Source organism: Squalius cephalus (assembly GCF_949319135.1).
Source record: "Squalius cephalus genome assembly, chromosome: 22".
NCBI classification, from domain to species: Eukaryota; Metazoa; Chordata; class Actinopteri; order Cypriniformes; family Leuciscidae; genus Squalius; species Squalius cephalus.
Genome location: NC_137143.1, coordinates 28,190,547 through 28,210,799, shown reverse-complemented (window position 1 = coordinate 28,210,799; position 20,253 = coordinate 28,190,547). Strand labels below are relative to the sequence as shown.

General features: G+C 38.6%; 3 protein-coding genes across 3 annotated transcripts in view; 2 read left to right on the top strand and 1 right to left on the bottom strand.

Moving 5' to 3' along the window:
• cacna1da (calcium channel, voltage-dependent, L type, alpha 1D subunit, a) overlaps positions 1–9,933 on the top strand; it is an 88,982-nt gene extending 79,049 nt beyond the window's left edge. The window contains exons 42-49 of the mRNA XM_079857976.1: positions 60–176; positions 1,180–1,565; positions 3,821–3,847; positions 5,067–5,195; positions 5,287–5,426; positions 5,578–5,684; positions 6,288–6,605; positions 7,246–9,933. Of these exons, the coding sequence (XP_079714102.1) occupies positions 60–176; positions 1,180–1,565; positions 3,821–3,847; positions 5,067–5,195; positions 5,287–5,426; positions 5,578–5,684; positions 6,288–6,605; positions 7,246–7,551 (1,530 nt within the window). The 3' untranslated portion in view covers positions 7,552–9,933. The remainder of the gene's footprint in view (positions 1–59; positions 177–1,179; positions 1,566–3,820; positions 3,848–5,066; positions 5,196–5,286; positions 5,427–5,577; positions 5,685–6,287; positions 6,606–7,245) is intronic.
• Positions 9,934–12,924: 2,991 nt separating this feature from the next.
• parapinopsinb (parapinopsin b) lies at positions 12,925–18,651 on the bottom strand. Its single transcript, XM_079857973.1, has 4 exons — positions 18,171–18,651; positions 16,065–16,393; positions 14,707–14,940; positions 12,925–13,463 (listed from the first exon to the last, which is right to left on the bottom strand). Exons 1-4 carry the CDS (start codon positions 18,502–18,504, stop codon positions 13,344–13,346), a joined length of 1,017 nt encoding a protein of 338 aa, XP_079714099.1. The 5' UTR covers positions 18,505–18,651; the 3' UTR covers positions 12,925–13,343.
• The window catches only part of cacna2d3 (calcium channel, voltage dependent, alpha2/delta subunit 3), a 49,306-nt gene continuing 46,544 nt past the window's right edge, over positions 17,492–20,253 (top strand). Inside the window, exon 1 of the mRNA XM_079857972.1 lies at positions 17,492–17,613. Within this exon, the coding sequence (XP_079714098.1) occupies positions 17,560–17,613 (54 nt within the window). The 5' untranslated portion in view covers positions 17,492–17,559. The remainder of the gene's footprint in view (positions 17,614–20,253) is intronic.

The window sequence follows — 20,253 nt, the reverse complement described above, 5'->3', positions numbered from 1 at the left end:
TGTTCAAGGGCTTTCCATTGAAGAACAGGTCCTTAGCTATCTTGTCGTCACGGTTACAGGCTGGCCTCCGTACGCTGCATGACATTGGGCCAGAAATACGCCGTGCGATATCATGTGACCTGCAGGATGATGAGCTAGTAGACTTTATGCCAGAGGAGGACGAAGAAATTTATAGGGTAAATTACTCACCTTTTATGACCCCTTTCTCCTTATAAAATCGATCTGTCTCACTTTAACCGATCTGAGTTGAGTAGTAACAGTTCCTTAAGGGAGTTGCAATGAATTATTCGCCATCCCTGGAGGTCCCTGTATATGCTGTAAGTCTAAGATTAAGACACTAAACAGGAATAAATTCATCAAGTTGACTATCAGTTGTTGATTTCAATGATATTATCAACGTTTAAACAAGGTATATTGTACTAACAGCTAACTGTTAGCTTTAGCGTAGCATATAAATATATATAATCCAGTGTAATCCACTGTATCTGCATTTCTCTTGATTTCAAATTCAGTTGAAAATTCACTCACACCATACGCCATTTTACCTCCTTTCCAACTTCTTTTTCCCATGAGATCATTAAAAATGGCAATCTCAAATATTTTAGCACTGGATAAACTGTCAAAGACGCCATATTTCATTTTTTGCAAATGATTAAAAGGTTGTGTGGGATAAATTTCCAGAGTTTTTTTGACAGCAAGAAAGACATATTTTATTTTTTTGCATCAGCTGAAGGTCAATATTACAACTAAAGCTCGTACATCTATCCCTTTAAGGCTATTCACACCAAGGGCGATAACTATAACACAGTAAGTATAACTATAAACTTTTATTATCGTTCTTATTCTGAGAATAGCAAAGTCCACATCACGACTATAACGATAATGACACACATGAACAATATCGTTGGACTCACTTTCAGAATGATTTTTTCCAGCTGATGAACGATAAAAACATTGACAGCCAATCAGAATCCACCTCAAGCATTTAAAGTAGCAGACTACAAAGAATAAACCGAACGTTATCGTCCTGTAGTGTGGATATAGTTATCTTCATAGTTATCGTTCTTGGTGTGAACGGGCTTTTAGCCCGCATTTCATTCGCGAAATCTGAAATATGGCGCTATTTTTTCGTCTATTGCGCATTTTTTTGAACTTACAAACACAAGTATTTTTTCCCAGCGAAATGGAGGACTCTTTGGCAACCACATTAACCACATAAACGGAGACCCCCGGAGGAGCTCCGGCCACCAGACGAACGCCACACAGCGCCCCCTGCAGGTGCAGCCGCCCCCACATTACGCCCACATGGAACAGCCTGTGGGGCGCCTGGGCCGCGCCAATGCTATGGCCCAGCAAAACCATCATCGCCACCACCATCATCACCATCATCATCACAACTCCTACAACAAGTCGCCCAAGTCTACCAACATCAACCTAAATAACGCCAACATGTCCAGTTTACCTAACGGAGGACACAATCGGTACTATGAGCATATGCCCGCTAACGGCTACCCGGGATCGTACTATGGAGAATATGACAAGCCCAGGACCCCACAAGGGCAAAGGTGAATGCTTGTTTTTTGTTCATCCAACATCTTTCTCTCAGCTTTTTTATATATTTATTCATATGTATTCAGCGCTAGCAGAGTATGGCGTAATCTCATGAATATCAACAACTTCTTAAACCAGTTCCTTTGATCCCTTCGGATTGTTTGGAATTGCTTCAGGAAGGATGTTTTTTAAGGTCAATGCAACTTCTTAAAGGTGCAGTAAGCGATTTCTGAGAGTCATTGTTGAACACTGTTGATATTTAAAAATCAACTCAAACAAACACACCCCTCTCCTCATTGCTCCGACCCCAAAATGCACGAGTGGATGTCTCTTTACCATAGCAGAGGTGCAGCAAAAAAAAGCTTCGTGAAAAATAAAGTTAAGATGACGAACAATGACAAGTAAGAACAAAAAATGAACATACAGTACATGAGTATATATACAAGCAAGAGTCCGTTGTTAGTCGACAGAAGCACACTCTCAAAACCAATGTTACTCACATATGGAGCAGAAAGAAACGCAACCTTGGTGTCCATTTTCAGGCCTCCTCCAGCACTGGAAAGGTATTCTAATATTAACATGGATCCTAAAGCTCTTGCCTGATCATAACCCTTCTTTTACAGGTGATATTCCTCTAAGCTTTTCTCTTTTGTATTGTCTCTCAGCCCTCTCTCTTTCTATAGTCTTTCTTCAGATCTCTTTCTCTCTCTCTCTCTCTCCTCCCCCATCATGAGTGGACACGCCCCCTACTGCTGATTGGCTACAAGTTTGTTGTGGTGCTCGGTCCGATCCACTTTCAACAGCATTTTTCAGAAATTGCTTACTGCACCTTTAAGTACTTCTTTAGTAGATTGGAAAACAAGAAAGTGACTTTTAAACTCTGCATCCATTACATTTATGCATTTAGATGATTATTCATGCACATTATTATCAGCTTTAAGGTGTGGTCACGTTTATTGTTCAGCCAATTTTTGCATGCAAAATCCATTCTCCATAGGATTCCAGGCACTTTGGAATTTTGTGTGAGGGTGAAAGATTTTGCAACTGGTTCAAGTTGGTCCCGTGAATTTGCTGCCTTGACCAATAGAAAGCTGCTTGGTTTACACTAACTTCTGTGTGAGCAGTGCTTCATACATCTGTACACTATTGACAATAGAAAATTGACCTTTTTAGCCCGAAATTTCGCTAATGTGACCACACCTTTAGACCATTTTATTTTAAATTATTTTCCTTTTTAGCATTTATCCATCTTTAAATCAAAGCACCTGGCCCCTGTCCTATGCTGGTCCATTATCTGGCCGTGGTGATACCATGTTTTCTTCAAGGTGTTTTCACACAATCTCATGAGAAAATAACTATTTTACGAAGTGCTGATATCGTTTGAGTTTGTTCAAACTATGATATTTTGGAAAAATTTAGTATAAAAGTTCATCCCTAAACCTAACCATCAATGGGGCATAAGCAGTACAAAAACGTACAAATGAGATTACATAATTCATACGAATTAGCCACGGATTCACCAAAATGTAAAATAGTTAGAAATTGCCAGAGAGTGTGTTGGTTTTCACTCTAGAGAATTTGATGCGGACCCAAGTCCATTTGAGGTGCTCAGGAAGTTTTTAATGAGATGAACAAGAAAAATGGCCAACCTTGAGATTGGTCTTACTCCCTGTCTCATCACTTTAATAAAGCCATTTCTGGGGAAGGGTTTCAAAACCGATTGATAAGATTAATGGTGAGTGATCTGGTCATCCGAGCAAAGATTAGACAAGATACTGTGTGTATGATTAGCAGAAAAACTAAAAAAAAAATTGTTAAAATCCTTGTTGGACTGCCCCAAGAAATCAGAGGAAAACAGAATTATGTTTTTTAATCAATTGGTTCATTTATAAGCAAAAAGAGAGAGTCAGTCTTTTGGGAGACTGACCCCAAAATGAATCAAATTTATGTTCAGACCCTCCATGGCAATTTCAAAAAGTAAAGAAAACCAAACTTTCCATGTTTTTGGTGCTTTATTGAGCTAGTCAAACCAAAAAGTCACATGAAGTGTGGAGGACGGGGTGTAATTCAACTCAGGTTTGGACAAAGCCATCGAAGCAAGTGTGAAAACAGCCTCACATATATAAAAATGCTGTATATATCCTGTATATACTGTATGATATATGTGCCCATCCATTCCCCTTTCCTATTCCTCTGCTTTTCTCAACCTTTCTCTTTTCTTCCTAATCGAAATGCTTTCTCTTAACCATCTCTCTGCTTTCTGGAACAGAAGGCGCTACTATGAGACGTATATTAGGTATGTTACATTAGGTATTATATGTTTACATAGCAGGTACTGTTGCTTGTATAAAAACAGATGGTGAATGATAAGCAGAACTGTGGCCAGTGGGTAACAGCGTTGGGCTTTCTACCTCAGCCCCGTCCCACATGGCGCTTGATGTTGACTTTACATGTCTGCAAAAGTCCACAAGACTGGTTGACTGGCGCTATTTGGGACAGGGCCTTTATATACACACACAGATAGACTTTCAAAACTGGAAAGATGATAGGAGCATCTAGTAAAGCATTAACAAATCAAGATAAGTCTTTGAGTCTCTGTGTGTTGTGATTGGGTGATGAATGGAAAGAGGGGCTTGCTGCATGTGTCTGCTGGATAACTGGTGCTAACAAAATGAAATGCTTGCCTTAAAGGATGACTCATTGTTAGATTAATACTTTATAGAAATGTAAATAACACTTAAACACAGTTTTTATTTCTAGTTAAGTACATTTTATGTACCTTATTTTTCTAGAACAAGAGTTGTCCTTTAAGTTCCCCTCTGCAGGAATGTTGATATGTCCTATATATTGGGCCAGTGGGGTTGCTAGTCTGTTTAGTATTTAGACCTTAGAGTAGATGCTATATCTTTTACAAAAAGCATGGCTGGGAGGGATATATGTGTAGTTTGCTTAATATTTTGTACGTCAAGCAACACGCCATTCATGATTTAAAGTTGTAGTAAATTCTAGGGCTGTCCCCATTTATCAACTAAAAGTTAGTCGATGAGAAGAGGATTAGTCGACCGAATTTTAATTAGCCGGTTAGTCGTAGAAAAATTCCACTGGAATTGCCAGTGTGACGGACAGATTGTTAACACGGCTGGTCCATGTGGTAATTATGTTGGGCAGGAAATCCAAACATTCGCCAATCATTCATCAACCTCAAACATGGCTTATCATTTGAAACATGTAAGTAGTAGCCTAACGACATTAGCCCCCTAACATGGTAGCTCAACCTAACGCTTACCTAGATAAATGTGCGCTATTATTATTATTATATGATTTTTATACTATTTTTAGTTATTTGCTGTACATATACATTGACAAATAGAACGTCCCAATGAGGTTTTGCTTATTTACTAATGAGGTCTCACTGCGGTCTGGAGCCGCACGTCTGCATGGTAGTGCATGGTCTTTTGCTGACTTGTTGACCACAATCTAACCGGCCTCTCGCTGACCTCTCGACCTTCACGCAGGGCGCAGGGCAGCGACAGAAGACGACCCACTATACGCCGTGAAGAGGAGTATGAAGAAGATCGATACTCTGGAGAGTACTACAGCGGAGAGGAGTTTTACGAAGATGAAAGCATGCTGTCGGGTGATAGGTAAAACTATTGTGACACTTGTGTCACACAAAAAAAATTATATATAAATCAAATTTACAGAAATATATTGATGGATATTTACCATATGCAGGTACCCCAACAGTGACCAGGAGTACGAGACACCACGGGGTTACCACCATCCTGACAGTTATTATGATGATGACGAGCAGCCCCTTTATCACGATCCACATAGGTCACCAAAGAGAAGACTGCTTCCTCCAACACCACAAGGCAAGTCTTGGTGTTACATGCGGAAAATTTCATTTGTGTTGTTCTGTACAAACAGGCCCTCTGCTTTATGGTTCAGCGAGGATGTCAGAAGATTAGGGTTGTAGGATTTTTAATCACCCCTGCAGAAGATATTAATCTCTCTCATTAATAGGTAATCGGAGGCCATCATTCAATTTTGAGTGTCTGCGCAGACAGGGCAGCCAAGACGATCTTCCTCACCAGCGAACTGCTCTTCCGTTACATCTCATGCAACACCAGGTAACATCAATTATTACAGTAGTGTTAAAACCAAATGATAGTGACTTCATGGAAGAATCATGATGATATTATACAGAGTTTTCATTTTATTTGTTAAAGGAATAGTTAACTTTTAAAATGAAAATTCTGTCATCATATACCCTCATGTTGTTTCAAACCTGTATGAATTTCTTTCTTCTGCTGAACAGAAAGGAAAATATTTAGAAGAATGTCAGTAACCAGACAGTTTTTGGGTCCCATTGACTTCCATAGTATATTTTTTTCCTACTATGGAAGTCAATGGGACCCAAAAACTGTCTGGTTACTGACATTCTTCTAAATATTTTCCTTTCTGTTCAGCAGAAGAAAGAAATTCATACAGGTTTGAAACAACATGAGGGTGAGTATATGATGACAGAATTTTCATTTTAAAAGTTAACTATTCCTTTAATATTTACATGTAATATTTAACTTTATAAATAAAGAAGAGTATCAAATAGCATGCAAGTAAAAATGTATATTGGTATCGACTAATGAAATGATTAAATATTATGACTATCCTACATGCCAGAATAGTATTATGTGTCAATGCATTTATATTGACCACTGTACTTGTGGTTCCAGGTAATGGCGGTTGCGGGTCTGGACTCCAGCAGGGCTCGCAGGCTTTCACCTACTCAATCTACCAGATCATGGGCGTCACCTCCTCCCACTCCTGCAAGTAAAGACAGAACGCCGTACTACACGCCGCTGATCCGCGTGGACCGTCCGCTGAGGGACAGCGCCAGCAGCAGTCACTCATCCATCAGGAAGAGCTCATGGTATACAGATGATCCCGAGTACCAGCAGAGGAACTACTCACCCGTTCATCTGCAGGTCCCACCAGAGTATAGAAACCAGTACCACCAGAAGAGAGGTAGCGCTACCAGCCTGGTAGAGGCGGTGAGTCTGACAACTCCTATTTCTATTTATGAGATGTAAGTAGTCATAATAGTGGTTTAAATTTAAATCTTTAGATTTTAACATGTGAACTAGCACTACGTCTACATAAGCCCAAAGTATACTTTGGCCGTACGCGTGCAGCGCAGTTATTGTGTCCGTGTAGACTGAGCGCATGCAACGGTGCATATGCAAGTGATTTGAAAACAAAAGTGTGTTAGGTAGTGTGTAAACACGTCTCACGGCCAAAGGAATATACTTTGAAAGACGGAACGGGATGCGGAAAATATACCAGGGGCTTTAATCTGGATTCATTAGAAAAGGTTTTTGTTTCAAACGCTCTCCATCCACATTTTCTATTGATGTTTGCCATTAGAAAATTCTGTTCTTGTGTCGGTAGATTTCTAAAATGAGGGACGAGGGAAATAAGGTGCTTTCAATTTTATATCATTTGAAGCCATAACCAGGCCAGAAGTACATAAGACACAGTTTTCATTCCCTCTTTTGAAAGGTTTCTAGTTTCAGGACAAAATGTTTCTACAGGCAGTGACCGTATGTCTCACTACGTGTCAGCAAAGAAAGGATCTTAGAATTTATGCTGACAGAACAAAGCATCATTTCATCCTTTCCCATCTTTGAGCAGGTCTTGATATCAGAAGGACTGGGTCGATACGCCAAGGATCCAAAGTTCGTGGCCGCCACGAAACACGAGATCGCGGATGCGTGCGAGATGACCATCGACGAAATGGAGAGCGCCGCCAGCCATCTCCTGAACGGTGGCATTACGCCGGTAGTCAACGGCGTCAACGTGTTCCCCATACTGGGCCACAGAGACTACGAGCTGCAAGATGTCTCGGCTAGCTACAGCGACGAGGAACCGGACCCCGAACCCAGACCGCCATACGAGGAGGACCTGGCAGACGAAATGATATGCATTACCACTTTATAGCGCCTGATAAGAGGCTGCTGCTGTTCCTCAGAAACTGATCAGCAAAACAAAAAAATATGAACTATATTTATTGGCTTACTACCTAAAGAAGTGCCTTTACAGCAGAGCAGAAAGGCACCACAGGAACGGACGCATCGGTGCCGCTCGCTCACTTCCTGTTCACGCAGGAAGTTGGCAGCCACGGCGCCGGGGAGGAGCTAAGAAGGACCGCCCAGAACTTTAATTGGCTGCTCGTACCGTCACTGCAGGAAATGGACCAATGAGCAGCGAGGAGCGGTACCCAGGGGCAGGCTGTTTCCAAGGTGATGACAATCAGAAAGATTCTCATTACCTCAGTCACTTTATTAAGGGTTTTGCATATCAAGCACGTTGCAAGCTCAATGCAAGCAAGTATGGCATATCCCTCCACTAAGGCTGTAGTTTTCGACTCGCACCGTATGATTATTTTAGTAACGTTTAAGGCATATTTTAGAGAACAAACGCTAATTCTACAACACTGGTTTACAATAAGGATATCATGCAGGTTTGTGGATTTCAAGAGGATTTCAGCATTTGTGTTGAATGCACTAGCAGACAGGTTATTTTTTTAATTTAGGATAGCCTGTTTGATATTTCATAATTTGCTGTAAATGACTTGTAATATAAAGCAAAGAAAAACTTTGTAAAGAGACATTCTATATTTTGTAATTATGTACTGTACAAAAAAAGCAGCAATATTAATCCTAAATTGATGTTATTGCATTACGAAAAAGACTAAATTTGGTGTTACTTTAATAGGTACTGTACTTTATTAAATTCTTTGCCTTTATTCTTTGCTCATATGCATTCATACTTGTTTGTGAGAAGTATAGAACAAAAAAGCCAATTTTATATGAGGTTATTATGTCTGTGACACACCCGCACAAGATATGCAAGTCGTTTTCTCACTGTCCGTTTCATAAGTGTAACCGACGTAGTGTTCCCTTAAAATCTACGGTATGCAGTATGGGTCATGAACGTTGACCTTCTTTATGGGGAATTCAGTAGGGCTTACAGAATCGTGTCTTAATCGTGCTCTTGTTTGTGTATATTGAAGGAGTCTGTCTCATTTTAAGGGTTTGTGTGTGTGTTTCGTTGCATATTTTGTGCAGGGGAGGTGCACAGGAAGGTGCAATGGTAAATGCTTTGTGCATTAACGATGCTGCTTAATTAGTCTGCAATTAAACTGTACGACCCTCACCAGGAACATGCTGCCACTTGGAAAAGCCTGCTGCCACTGGCTGATCTATAGCTGATCTCGAAATTGCGCTAGGGTTTCAGATCAGCGACTCGTTTCCACCAATGTATTTAGGTGTTTTGAATACTGAAATCTTCCTTTAGTTTTATAATAATGATAATGAAGATGATTATGATGACAAAATATGATTATGGGGGAGTTTTGGGTTGTTTGAAGTGTATGTTTGCATCATGCATCCTTAAAGGAACAGTTCAGGCTAAAATGAAAATCCTGTATTCACTCACAGTCACCGTCATCTCATCAGAACTCCTGTTTTTTCCCCATTGAACACAAGGATCATTTTCAAGCTTAAGTTATATAGAGCATTTCTCTGTAGGGGAAAAGACTAAATGAAATGCCTAATTGAAATTTAGTCAGATGATCATATTTCAGAACGGTCCAAATACAGATGAAGCCTTGATTGATTCATGCTCTAAATGGAGAGTAAAATCAAAGACTTTAGATATACAGAGACGGTCCACTCATGAGAATTAGTCCCGCCTTCTAAATTAAAGAGCCAATTGGTAAAGCCGGGGGCAATCTGACCAATGAGAGGACAGTTTACTCCCATGTGACTTGTATTAATAAATTTTGGTCCGCGATTCAGACCAAGAAGAATAACAATAGTAACAATCTGAATCCCTGTTTCAGAACAAAGCAAACAATCTACAGGTCTGAAAGCGCCCTAAGTCACTTTGGATAAAAGTGTCTGCCAAATGCATTAACCCTTAAAGACCTAGAACATTTTTGAGGCACCTGACTCGCCTGTACTTTTCTTTGTTTTTCTAACCCATTCTAGCAGTCGGCATCAAGTTTCAATGTAGCTCATTTAAAGTCCCAATTTTACATTCATTTTGTCAGAGAACATAGAAATGAACTAGAAATAAGAAAATTTCAGCAAAATTTTGGTTTTATTTACTGACAATGATGATGTTTTCAAAAAAATAAAAATAAATAGAAATATAGTTAAACAATAACAAAACACTGAAGCAAAAGTGACTATATATTCAGTCTGAACATGAACAACAAATGCAAATAGTGCAGCAAGTAGTGAAAACAGTTGTGAAAATTGTCTTGTGCAACAAAAATACAACAAATGCAAATGATTTAACATGCTAATTATTGGTTGAGTAGATGACAGTTTCAACCAATCTGGGCTTGGGGGTGGGACTAAGCATCAACAGTCGTTCCTGTTTGACTCTAAGAACAATAGTTATTTTTAGCCGACTATCTCATCTCAGCCTTTAAGGGTTAATGTAAGTGAGTGACATAAGAGTGAGTATCTAATGACAGAATTTTCATTTTTGGGTGCAACTATCCCTTTAAGCAAGGCAAGACTCTGGTTAAGCAATACTGACCCCCTTTCCCCCACTTTTGCTTTTCTTTTTCTTTCTTTTCACCTTTCACTTCAGCTCTGGCTTCTGGAAATACCTCTTTTAGAGCAGGGGAAACATATCAGCATTTGAAGCGTCCTTTTTGTGAGTGTCTTTGCCTTTAAGGTGTTGTAAATCGCTGTCCTTAGGCCTCAACATGGGATTACATCAATTCAGTTGACCTTTTGTCACTTCCAACAGGCAAATTACTGCTGAGCACTATGGGCAAAAATAAAGAAGAAAAAAAAGTTTGACTGCGAAGGCCACTGCCTTGAAGTGTTAAGCTTCACTACAGTTTAAATAAAGGGAAATGTGGGGTTTGTTGGAAATTGTTGTTCTTGAGTGTTATTGATCTCTTGTGTTTTGAAAGAGTACTGTGCTTTTCAGTCAACCGAATACTGTCATGAAACACTGCGCGTGCACATCTGAAAGGGCTGAAATAATCCGTGCGGGGAGGGGGGGGGGGAATGAAACATTGTGTTCTGGTCTTCATGTCGATTATACTGTATCTTGTAAACGGACCAATGCACATTCTTGGCACATTGTACTATTCGTAGCAATTACTGGTAAGGACAATAAAATATGCATTATTTTTAATAAACAAAGAAAAAACTTTTCAAAAAAACGTATTGAACTAAAGATTTAACTTTTACCTCGTGTCAGGGACTCCTGAATAGAAAGAAAAAATTTGGTTTCTTAATATACCAATGGGATTTTACTATTAGCACATTGCTGTTCGTCTTTGCACAAATTACTGTAACGTGCAATTTGTTTTCCCTGTTTTCTATTCATATTTTGTGTATCAAGGTGGGCGAATTTTGTACTCTTTTCTGTGACTGTGCGTACGGTTTAGTGAAATCTATATGTCATTTACATTTCACCTTTTAATGCTGGGACAAACAGAAGAAAGGGGGGGTGGGGGGGAGTACACTCCTCTGTATTGTTAACGCTGATATGTTAACGAAAAAATGGAAAAAAGTATTATACAGTACAAGTTTTCAGAGCCACATCTGTTGATTATCACATTTTCATCTAGAGTTGTTGCTATACTATTATATACTTTTTCTTATTAATGCTGTAAGGAAACTTAAGATTATAGTGTAACATATGTACATATGTAACGGAAAGATGCGTGGTGATGTTCTCCATTTGAAAGTCTTTATCTTTGCTCTGTTATGGTTTTTATTCCATGAAGAAAAAGAAAAAAAGGGTTTTCTCTTCGTAGCAGATGACTTATAATATCCCTCTAGGTTTTGTATTGATGCATTTTTTGTAATTTTCCTATTTATTTTGGCCTGGACTTGATTTTAATCAATATTGAAATTTTATTTTCTAATGATTAATACAGAATAAACTTAATGAATAAACAAACAACTGTCTCGCTTATTTGTACAAGAACATTGAACTGCAATTCGTAATATAAGACTTCTGTACAGCTACGGAAAGACTTCAGTGCTAATAAACGTGTCCCTCAGTAGATCTATGGGTTAAGGCTATTTTAATTGGAAAGTATTAAGAAAGATTTAATCAGATTATTTTGCAAAATTCATCTGGGGCTTTGGGATCCAGATGACCATCAGATGATGTAGTGTTCTTGACTCATTTAAAGGGATAGTTCACCCAAAAATGAAAGTTCTGTCAGTAATTACTCATCCTCATGTAGTTCCAAACCTGTGAGACTTTCGTTCATCTTCAGAACACAAGTCTGAGAGCTTTCTGTCCCTCCATTGACGGCTACGCAACTACAACTTTGACGCTTATTTGTTTATACGTGAATAAAAACCTAAATTAAATCTGTTTTTTAGTTTTACGATCTCTTTATGAACTTTTTGAAGCATCAAAGTGGTGGTTGTGTAGCTGTCAATGGAGGGACAGAAATCACTCAATTTTCATTTTTGGGTGAACTTAACTCTTCAAGGGTTTTAGAATAATAGTGAACTTCAATATTTGTAGTTACGCTTGTGTTCAGAAGTTTTAGGTCAGTGACATTTTTAAATGTTTCTGAAAGAAGTCTCTTCTACTCACCAAGGCTGCATTTATTTGATCAAAAATACAGTAAAAACCGCAATATTGTGAAATATTATTACAATTTAAAGGGATACTTCTCCGATTAGATTAAGCTTTGTATAAGTAGAAAGCCGGTAGTATTTTCGAATGATCGTGCTTCCCTGTATTGTGTGTCTGGAAAAAAACCTCCGATGACACAAAAATCGTCATTTTGCGTCATCGGAGGCTTTTTTGTCCAGAGGCGAGAGACTCCAGCCAGTAGGAGGAGCTCGTTCCGCATGTTTTCAACCCGCCCATAGGGGGATCTCACGATAAAACACCGTCTTTTCAGTTTCGAGTCACTAGTAGCCTAGCTGTATCATTTCTTCCGATACTGCCCTCTGTAACCGGTAGGCGTGGCTTGGGAGTGTCCTCGTAGGGCAGCGAAGCAAGTGCATTCTGGGAGTTGTCTTTCATCCACATGAGTCAAAAATACATTTACAGTCTTTTCTCAGTCTAGAAGGCACCAACTTCTAAAATAATTTCACATTTCTACTACATAAATGACTCAATTTAAATGCACATTCATCTTTCCAGCGGTGAAATATCCCTTTAAGATGGCTGTTTTCTATTGTAATATATTTTAAAATGTAATTTATTCCTGTGATCAAAGCTGACTTTTCAGCATCATTACTCCAGTCTGCAGTGTCACATGATCCTTCAGAAATCATTCTAATATGGTGATTTGAATTTTTTTTTCAGAATTCTTTGATGAATAAAAAGTTTAAAAGAACATTTTGCTTTGAAGTCAACTATAAGCTAGTAACATAAATGTTGACAAAAGTGAACTTTTAGAGCATAAAATGTAGTCTTTCTTCTGGTAAAACAAAAAAAGACAAAAATATAACTGTTGGCTTATCTTGCACTCAGGAGATACACGTTTTTTGTCCAATCAAATACTGTCTAGAATGAAAATGTCCCTTGCTAGTTCTGAATAGCATTTGCAAGTAATGAATCACAGATAAGATGTGAATGAAAAACAATTGGCCTTAAATACCCACCCTTCACCATCTTCAATAGGAAATGCATACAGGAAAGGAAACAGTGTTCATTAAATCATCTCTCTTTAAGCAGAGAAGCACCTTTATCATGCACAACAGACTGCAGTGAATGGTAAGTCAATCTGGGCTGATTTTGTTGTTCAATGGTGACACGACGGTCTGAACATCAGATGCATCGTCCTCTGAAGGCCAGGGAACCTTTCCACACATCAGGAGTGGTATTGCATACCTCTGGAACTAGAAAAGAACGTTATCATTTTTAAACAGCCCACCTTACTACTTTAAACAACACAAGCTGTTTGGCATTGGAGAACCCTATTTAAAAAAAAAATCCAAACTTGAAGCTTTTTTTGATGTCCAATTAATTTTTGATTGATCTTTAATTTTCTCATAATATACATTACAGCATCACCTCTTCTCTCACAGTGTCTGAAACGGTTCGATAAAGGATTCACTCTCTCTAAACCCCTCCTTTCTGAGAGCCTATACTCTGCCCTGATTGGTCAGATGGCCCAGTCTGTTGTGATTGGTCGGCGGAGGCTTCCTCAGGGCTTGTTACAGTGTTACGAACAGTAACAATGGTTTTACCATATTAATTCAAGCCCGAGTCCTCATTCTTTGGAAGTGCATGCAAAGTATATATATATATAACCTTTATTTAAAGGTGAACTATGCAGGTTTTTTTACCTTAACTGAACAGCTTTGGAGTCATTGGAATGGTTATATTACTTTTTTCGGGTCGTCTCTCACCCCCCTATTGCCTGTGAGCGGAAAAACCACCCTTGCAACTTTGAGCCGGCGGGTCGAAGCATCTGGAAGTATCGCGTGATATCAGGTCTCGCGATGTAACGAATTGCTTTACGGCAAAAAAATCTGCTAAAATTCTGTCATTATTGCGCTCCCTCACGCTGTTCGAACCCGAATGAAGAAGACGTTTTAAAAAATGTCCCATCTGCTTTGATGTCGTTGATCTACTAGCCTCTGGTATCTGAGAGTCGCCAACGAGTTTTTCAACAGTGTTGTCAGATATCTATTCCGAAGCTGTGGGGGGAGCTCTATAGAGAAACCTGCGAGCAAAAAGCGAGAATACAGCGAAGAAATTCCCGAAACTGCATAGCCCTGCTTTAAACAGGAAATGTCCCATTGAGACACAGTCTCTTTTACAAGGGAGTCCTGTTCACAAGGTGAATTTGCTTCTACAGCGCTGAAAACGGCATCTTCTCGATATGTCGACAACACAAACCAAACTCTTCCAGGCCTCAGCTACAACTACAATGTTTGAGGGCAGGACAAAGTCGACATTGTATCGCAGGCAGCCAATGAGGGCCATAGGCTGACATTATGTAAATTTGTAACAAACCTACATAGGCTTGTGCATCGGTTCTTTCTTTTGGGAGACACTAACTCCATGAATATCTTTTGTGTTAAACTAGGCAAATCAGACTGATGAACATGATTGGTCTGCATCTGATTCACTCACCTGTTTGTTCATGTATATGTAGATCATAGGGTTGTATACAGTGCTGCTCTTGGCCATGTATATGGGTACCACCTTCACCAGCACAGGCAACTGGACATCAGGGTTGAAGATAACCATTAGAGCCAGAGTAGCGTATGGTAGCCAACTCACAAGGAACGCCAATACCATCATCACCACCATCCGCGCCACCGTAGCCTCTGCCCTCGCAGCCGCACCTCCACCTACCTTAGCTACCTGTCAAACAAACAGTGGTGGAACAAATACACAAATTGAATAAAAGTACAGATACCCTAATAAAATATTACTCCAGTAAAAGTTTGTCACTTTAATTTTACTTGAGTTAAAGTACAAAAACTCTTAATGTACTTAAAGTCAGCATTAAAACGAAGTTGCGATGATATGTATATCTGAGTGAAAAGGGTTCTTGAACAACAACCACAAAAAGTAGGGCGGGGCTTGATTTGGTCCATGTGGAATTGATTGGATGGTTGTTGTTTGCTATAGCTGTGATGTCATGTGACTGACAGGTTGCCCTTGTGCCAGTAAAGGGGAAGTTAATTTGAATAAAGATTACAAGAACATGAATTAAAAAAAAAAAAAATTACACAAACAAATCGTTTATAATAAATACAGCAATATTCAATAAAAACAAAAATTGTCAATTTTGATTTCATGGTACTAAAATGAAAAGGTACTGATTAATGAACCATGTTTATTATTTATTCTAGCCAGCACTACTCAATAATATGAAAGATTAGTGCAGACATTTTAATATGTATATGCTATTAATTTGCAAATTAGGAAACATTTAATATTTTTACCAAAACTTATAGCCTACAATATTCAAATATTAAACTTCAATATACTAAAATATAAATTTGAAGTTACTGATAATTCAAGAGTGCAAACAAGTGAAAGAAATATACCATGATAAAAATGATAGAAAATACATAACTGATCATGTACAGACGTCACATGGGGCAAAATGTCATAAAGTATGTCATAATTTCATTATTCACATCATTTTTATGTCTTAATTATAATTTACAAAACATAAATTATGATTTACATTTTTTCTTATGTGACGGGTATGCTTCCATAAACAAACGTTATGTTTTTATGAAACATAGTGGAGTAAAAAATATAACATTACACGTTAGAATGTAGTGAAGTAAAAGTAAATATTTCCCAAAAATAAAATAGGCCACTCTCATAAAGTACAGATAGGCCTATACTTGAATTTTTTTTTTATTAGTGAATATACTTTTGTCCACCACTTCAAACAACAAACTAAACTTCACCAGCTCATCTGAAGATAACATAAAAAAGCAAAAACGTAAAACAGGTCAAAGTTATACTTGTCTTAGCGTGTAGAGCAGCCATGAATATGACACCACAATGATGACAAATGGCACAGCGAAGCAGAGTGAGAAATAACAGATGATGTAAGACATGTTTTTGAAATCTCGACTCTGCCAGTCGGGTCCACATGACGTGCCGACTCCCTCCAGCTGGTAGCTTCCCCAGCCAAAGAGAGGTGGAGTATTCCAGATGAGAGACCAGAGCCAGGATAACGCCAGCCCCCCGGCAGCGTGCTTGCTCTGGAATGTGATGGTACCCAGAGGCTTGCACACTACAAACAGCCGTTCCACAGCTATCAGGGCCACAGTGCACAGCGCTGTTATACCTGTGCAGTCAGCAGAGGAAGAAGAGGACATTACAGTTGAGATCAACTTCACTAAATTCACATTTTTAAAGGTTAACATCTGTGGCTGTCGGCTGATCATGCTCAGTGTTGGGTGTAATTAATGACTAAGTAATCTAATTACTGTAATTTAATTACTTTTCCCTTGAAAAGTAAAGTAAGGGATTACTCTTCATTTTTCTGTAATTGAATTACAGTTAATTCTGATGTAATTGTATTGAATACTGTATAGACTAACAATTCTAGTAAAACAATAGTTAATTTAACATTAAAATGTTATGTTAAAATGTTTTTCTGAATGTAACCTTTTCCCTTTACACACTTTGGTCAGTTCAAGAATTATTTGTGCAATTGGCTAATGTTTATTTGAAAGAATCAAAAGTGCAGTTCCGTGTCTGTCCTTGAAGTGTCGTTCAACGGGAGGCTGACATGGGATTTAGAAAGTAATTAGTAATAAGTAAACCAATACTCTTTAGAGAGAGTATTAATACATTAATCTAATTGCAATGTTGAAGATGTAATTAGCATAGCTAGTAATTAATTACTTGCAGTGCAATGTAGTCCGATTCACAAACAAGTGACTCTTTTGAGCCGATTCTTTTTAGGGAATGAAATAATAAAGTGCATTGTAATTCAATTCAAAAATAATAATGACACGTATGAACCAGATCTCTTAATGAATAGTTCAAGAAGACTCGCGTGCTCTGTTTTAGCCTACTCATCCTGATGAATCCTTGAATGGCCAGTCTTTAAGTCAATATCTAATCTACCTAAGGTAAGCTAGGCTACTGAAAGTTATCATTACCTACTGTCAGTGATGATAAGCTGGTTTTGTGTCCTTGTTTTATAGTAACACAATATAACACTATAATTCACGTAACAAAAGCACTTAAGTCAAAAAATAAGAACCATTACCATTCGTGAATGAATCACTTATTTGAATCGGTTCTTTTGTGTCAGTTGGTCAAGCAGGTTTGCAAAACATTGAATCAGTTCGTGGATACTTATTGGATTCAGTCTAAAAACCATTCCGACAGTCCACACACGCTCTGAATTGTATGTATCGGACACCGTAAAAGACACAGGAAACTAAAAGAGTGCTGGATGAAGTAGATATTTACTACAGCACATTAAATAAAACCCTACAAATGTCTCCTGTGAATGTCAGCAATGAAACTCTTCGACTTCAACTCTTCGAGCAGGTAAAGACAACAAACAAAACACTAGCGGTAGGCTACATAACATTGTTGAGTACAAAAGGTATTATGACATGTCAATGCTTTTGAACATATGGTGAATATTAATGCGGGAATCATGCAGTATGCCCTGCCGCGGTATTTTTCAAACTACCATAGTGTTACACACTGTAGCCTACCTCCGACACAGCAACAGTAGAGTACTGTACCTACAGTGTTATATTATGGTAGTTTGAAAAAAATAATTTTGAGAGACTAGAGCAGATTCATGCTAATAAATAGAGGCCAAAATTCGCTAATATGAACAAATTCCCAAATGCGCAAAAATATTAGCCTAATAATAGGGATCCTTGCTTTATCAACACTAAATATAAAATATTTGGCAGAATAATAATATTTGGGTTTTAAAGCTAAATCAGGATATAGCTAATTGAATTTGAATAAAGTCATATTTTCTTTTAAATGTTGCTTTTTCAGTGTCTGGAAGCCCATCAGGGGTGCAGTTTACATTATACAGTCTAAAATAATTATTTAGTGTTTGAATGAACTCTAAACAGACTTACCAAATAATGCAACACTAAATCCTTCCAATACACAACCGACCCGTCCCATGATGTAGTAGCCCACAGCATTGCTCACCACATATGGCACACTTCCTGTTAGCGTGATGCCCAGGTCGGCCACGGCGAGGTTGACCAGGGCAAAATTCAGTGGCTGTCGCAGCTGTTTGTGCCGGAGGGTGACGACTATCACTGTAGCGTTCAACACGACAGATGTGATGGAGAACACGGCCATGAGGAGGGACAGCGTGATGAATCCGGCCCACGGCAGGGGCACCTTTGCACCAGAGCCATCATGGATAGACGAGCCATTCAGGAATTCTGGGAAAGAGTCCATCTCCCCAAGTCTTATAAAAATACAGACAAAAAGTAGTTTTGGTATTTTTTTCAGTCAGTTTCAAGCTATATTCTTCTCTGCTGGTTCATTCAAGTACATCAGACATGCACCTTTGCATCACACGTCTTCTGTCTGCACATTCAAGTCGGCGACACACACACATTAAAAAGTTCTTATTCAGATTAGGTGCTGTAAGAAGAAAAATCCCAAAGATCCGTACTTAAGACACAATAAGTCCTCCTTGGGTGTGTGATCCCTGATCCAGCTCTTCCCTTGATTGTAGTAGTAATTTTCTGTTTTTCCTTTTAGAATAATGAAAATGTAAAGATTCAGAAACACAGCTTTGTGGCTGTTTGCTATAAACAGTGTATATTTCAAATATAGGCATATTAAATTAAACAATATATATTTATAGACAGTATATGCAGAGTATAGAATGAACAGCTACTTGAGGCAGGGGCAAGCAGGGTCATGTTAAAGGGTTAAAATTTCACCCCAAAATAGAAATGTTGTCTTTAATTACTCACCCTCGTGTGTTCCAAACCCGTAAGACCTTCGTTCATCTTTGGAACACAAATTAAGATATTTTTGATGAAATCCGAGAGCTTTCTGATCCCTCCATAGACATCAACGTGATTGCAACTTTGAAGGCCCAGAAAGGTAGTAAAGACATCGTTAAAATAGTCCATGTGACTACAGTGGTTCAAATGTAATGTATGAAGCGACGACAATATTTTTTGTGCGCAAAAAAATAATAAAATAACGACTTTTTTCAACAATTTCTTCTCTTCTGTGTCAGATCTCCTACGCTATTCGAGTAGTAACTTCAGTGCAGCGCTTCAGCGTTCGACGTCAGTGCCGGCTAATTATTGGCCGACGCTGCGCACCACTACACATGCGTGTGATGCTGATGCAGGAGCGGGCCAATAACGAGCGTTGACGTAGAACCCGGAAGTGTTTTTGGGTGAATTATCCCTTTAAGTATGTGCAGTTTTGTAGGCTACATTTCTGGACTGAAATCATGAAGTGCATTGCCCAAAATATGCTAAAGGTTAATGTTTGCATTGAATTTTAGATATTAAAACAGTAACATCAGGTTTTTGTTTTGTTTATGTTTTGCTTCTCTACCATGTATACATTAATTATTGTATATTCTGTGATAAGCTGAGAAGTGTGATTCCCAGCACCTTCAGTGCCAGATGTCACATTTACCCTGTACTATGTTTGACCTGCTAAGAGTTTTAACTTCCATTAAGACGAGACAGGGATTACTGTGTGTTTGCCGTGCGTTAAAATAGACAAACTCCAGCACAGACTAACCGGATTTGCTTCAAGAGTTAAAACTATTGCTTCTGTCCCTGAAAGACCCACAATTATGTAATCTTATTGTTTTTGTTGTTCTGATTAAAGAAGGACCCAGTAAGACTTCTATATCTGGATGTGCATTTTAATATACATAAGTAAACATATAGGAGACATTTGAAGGCAGGGTAGGCTTCAATGCTAGTTGAAAGTCTCTTCACATCCTGATAGCAATCACTAAGTTAAGTGGTCTAAATGTATTTATACTGTATATTTATCATCTGTGGAAGACCATAAAATGTTCGTCCAATCATTGCATCCGGTCCGAATGCATTCATACGATGTCGTATACCTGTCTGTCAATGAATTTCCATACCTCCACGCATGGATGGAAACCTGTGATATTATACTCTGAGAAGTTTCTGAATGTCATTTAGAGTTCTGCGT

Excerpts from the sequence above, each read along its gene's own strand:
- parapinopsinb (XM_079857973.1), bottom strand. The coding sequence starts at position 18,504 with ATGGACTCTTTCCCAGAATTCCTGAATGGCTCGTCTATCCATGATGGC. Across the intron at positions 14,941-16,064 it reads TGCTCTACACGCTAAGACAA|GTAGCTAAGGTAGGTGGAGG; the intron begins GTATAACTTTGA and ends TTTGTTTGACAG. Across the intron at positions 13,464-14,706 it reads ACATATACATGAACAAACAG|TTCCAGAGGTATGCAATACC; the intron begins GTGAGTGAATCA and ends GTTCTTTTCTAG.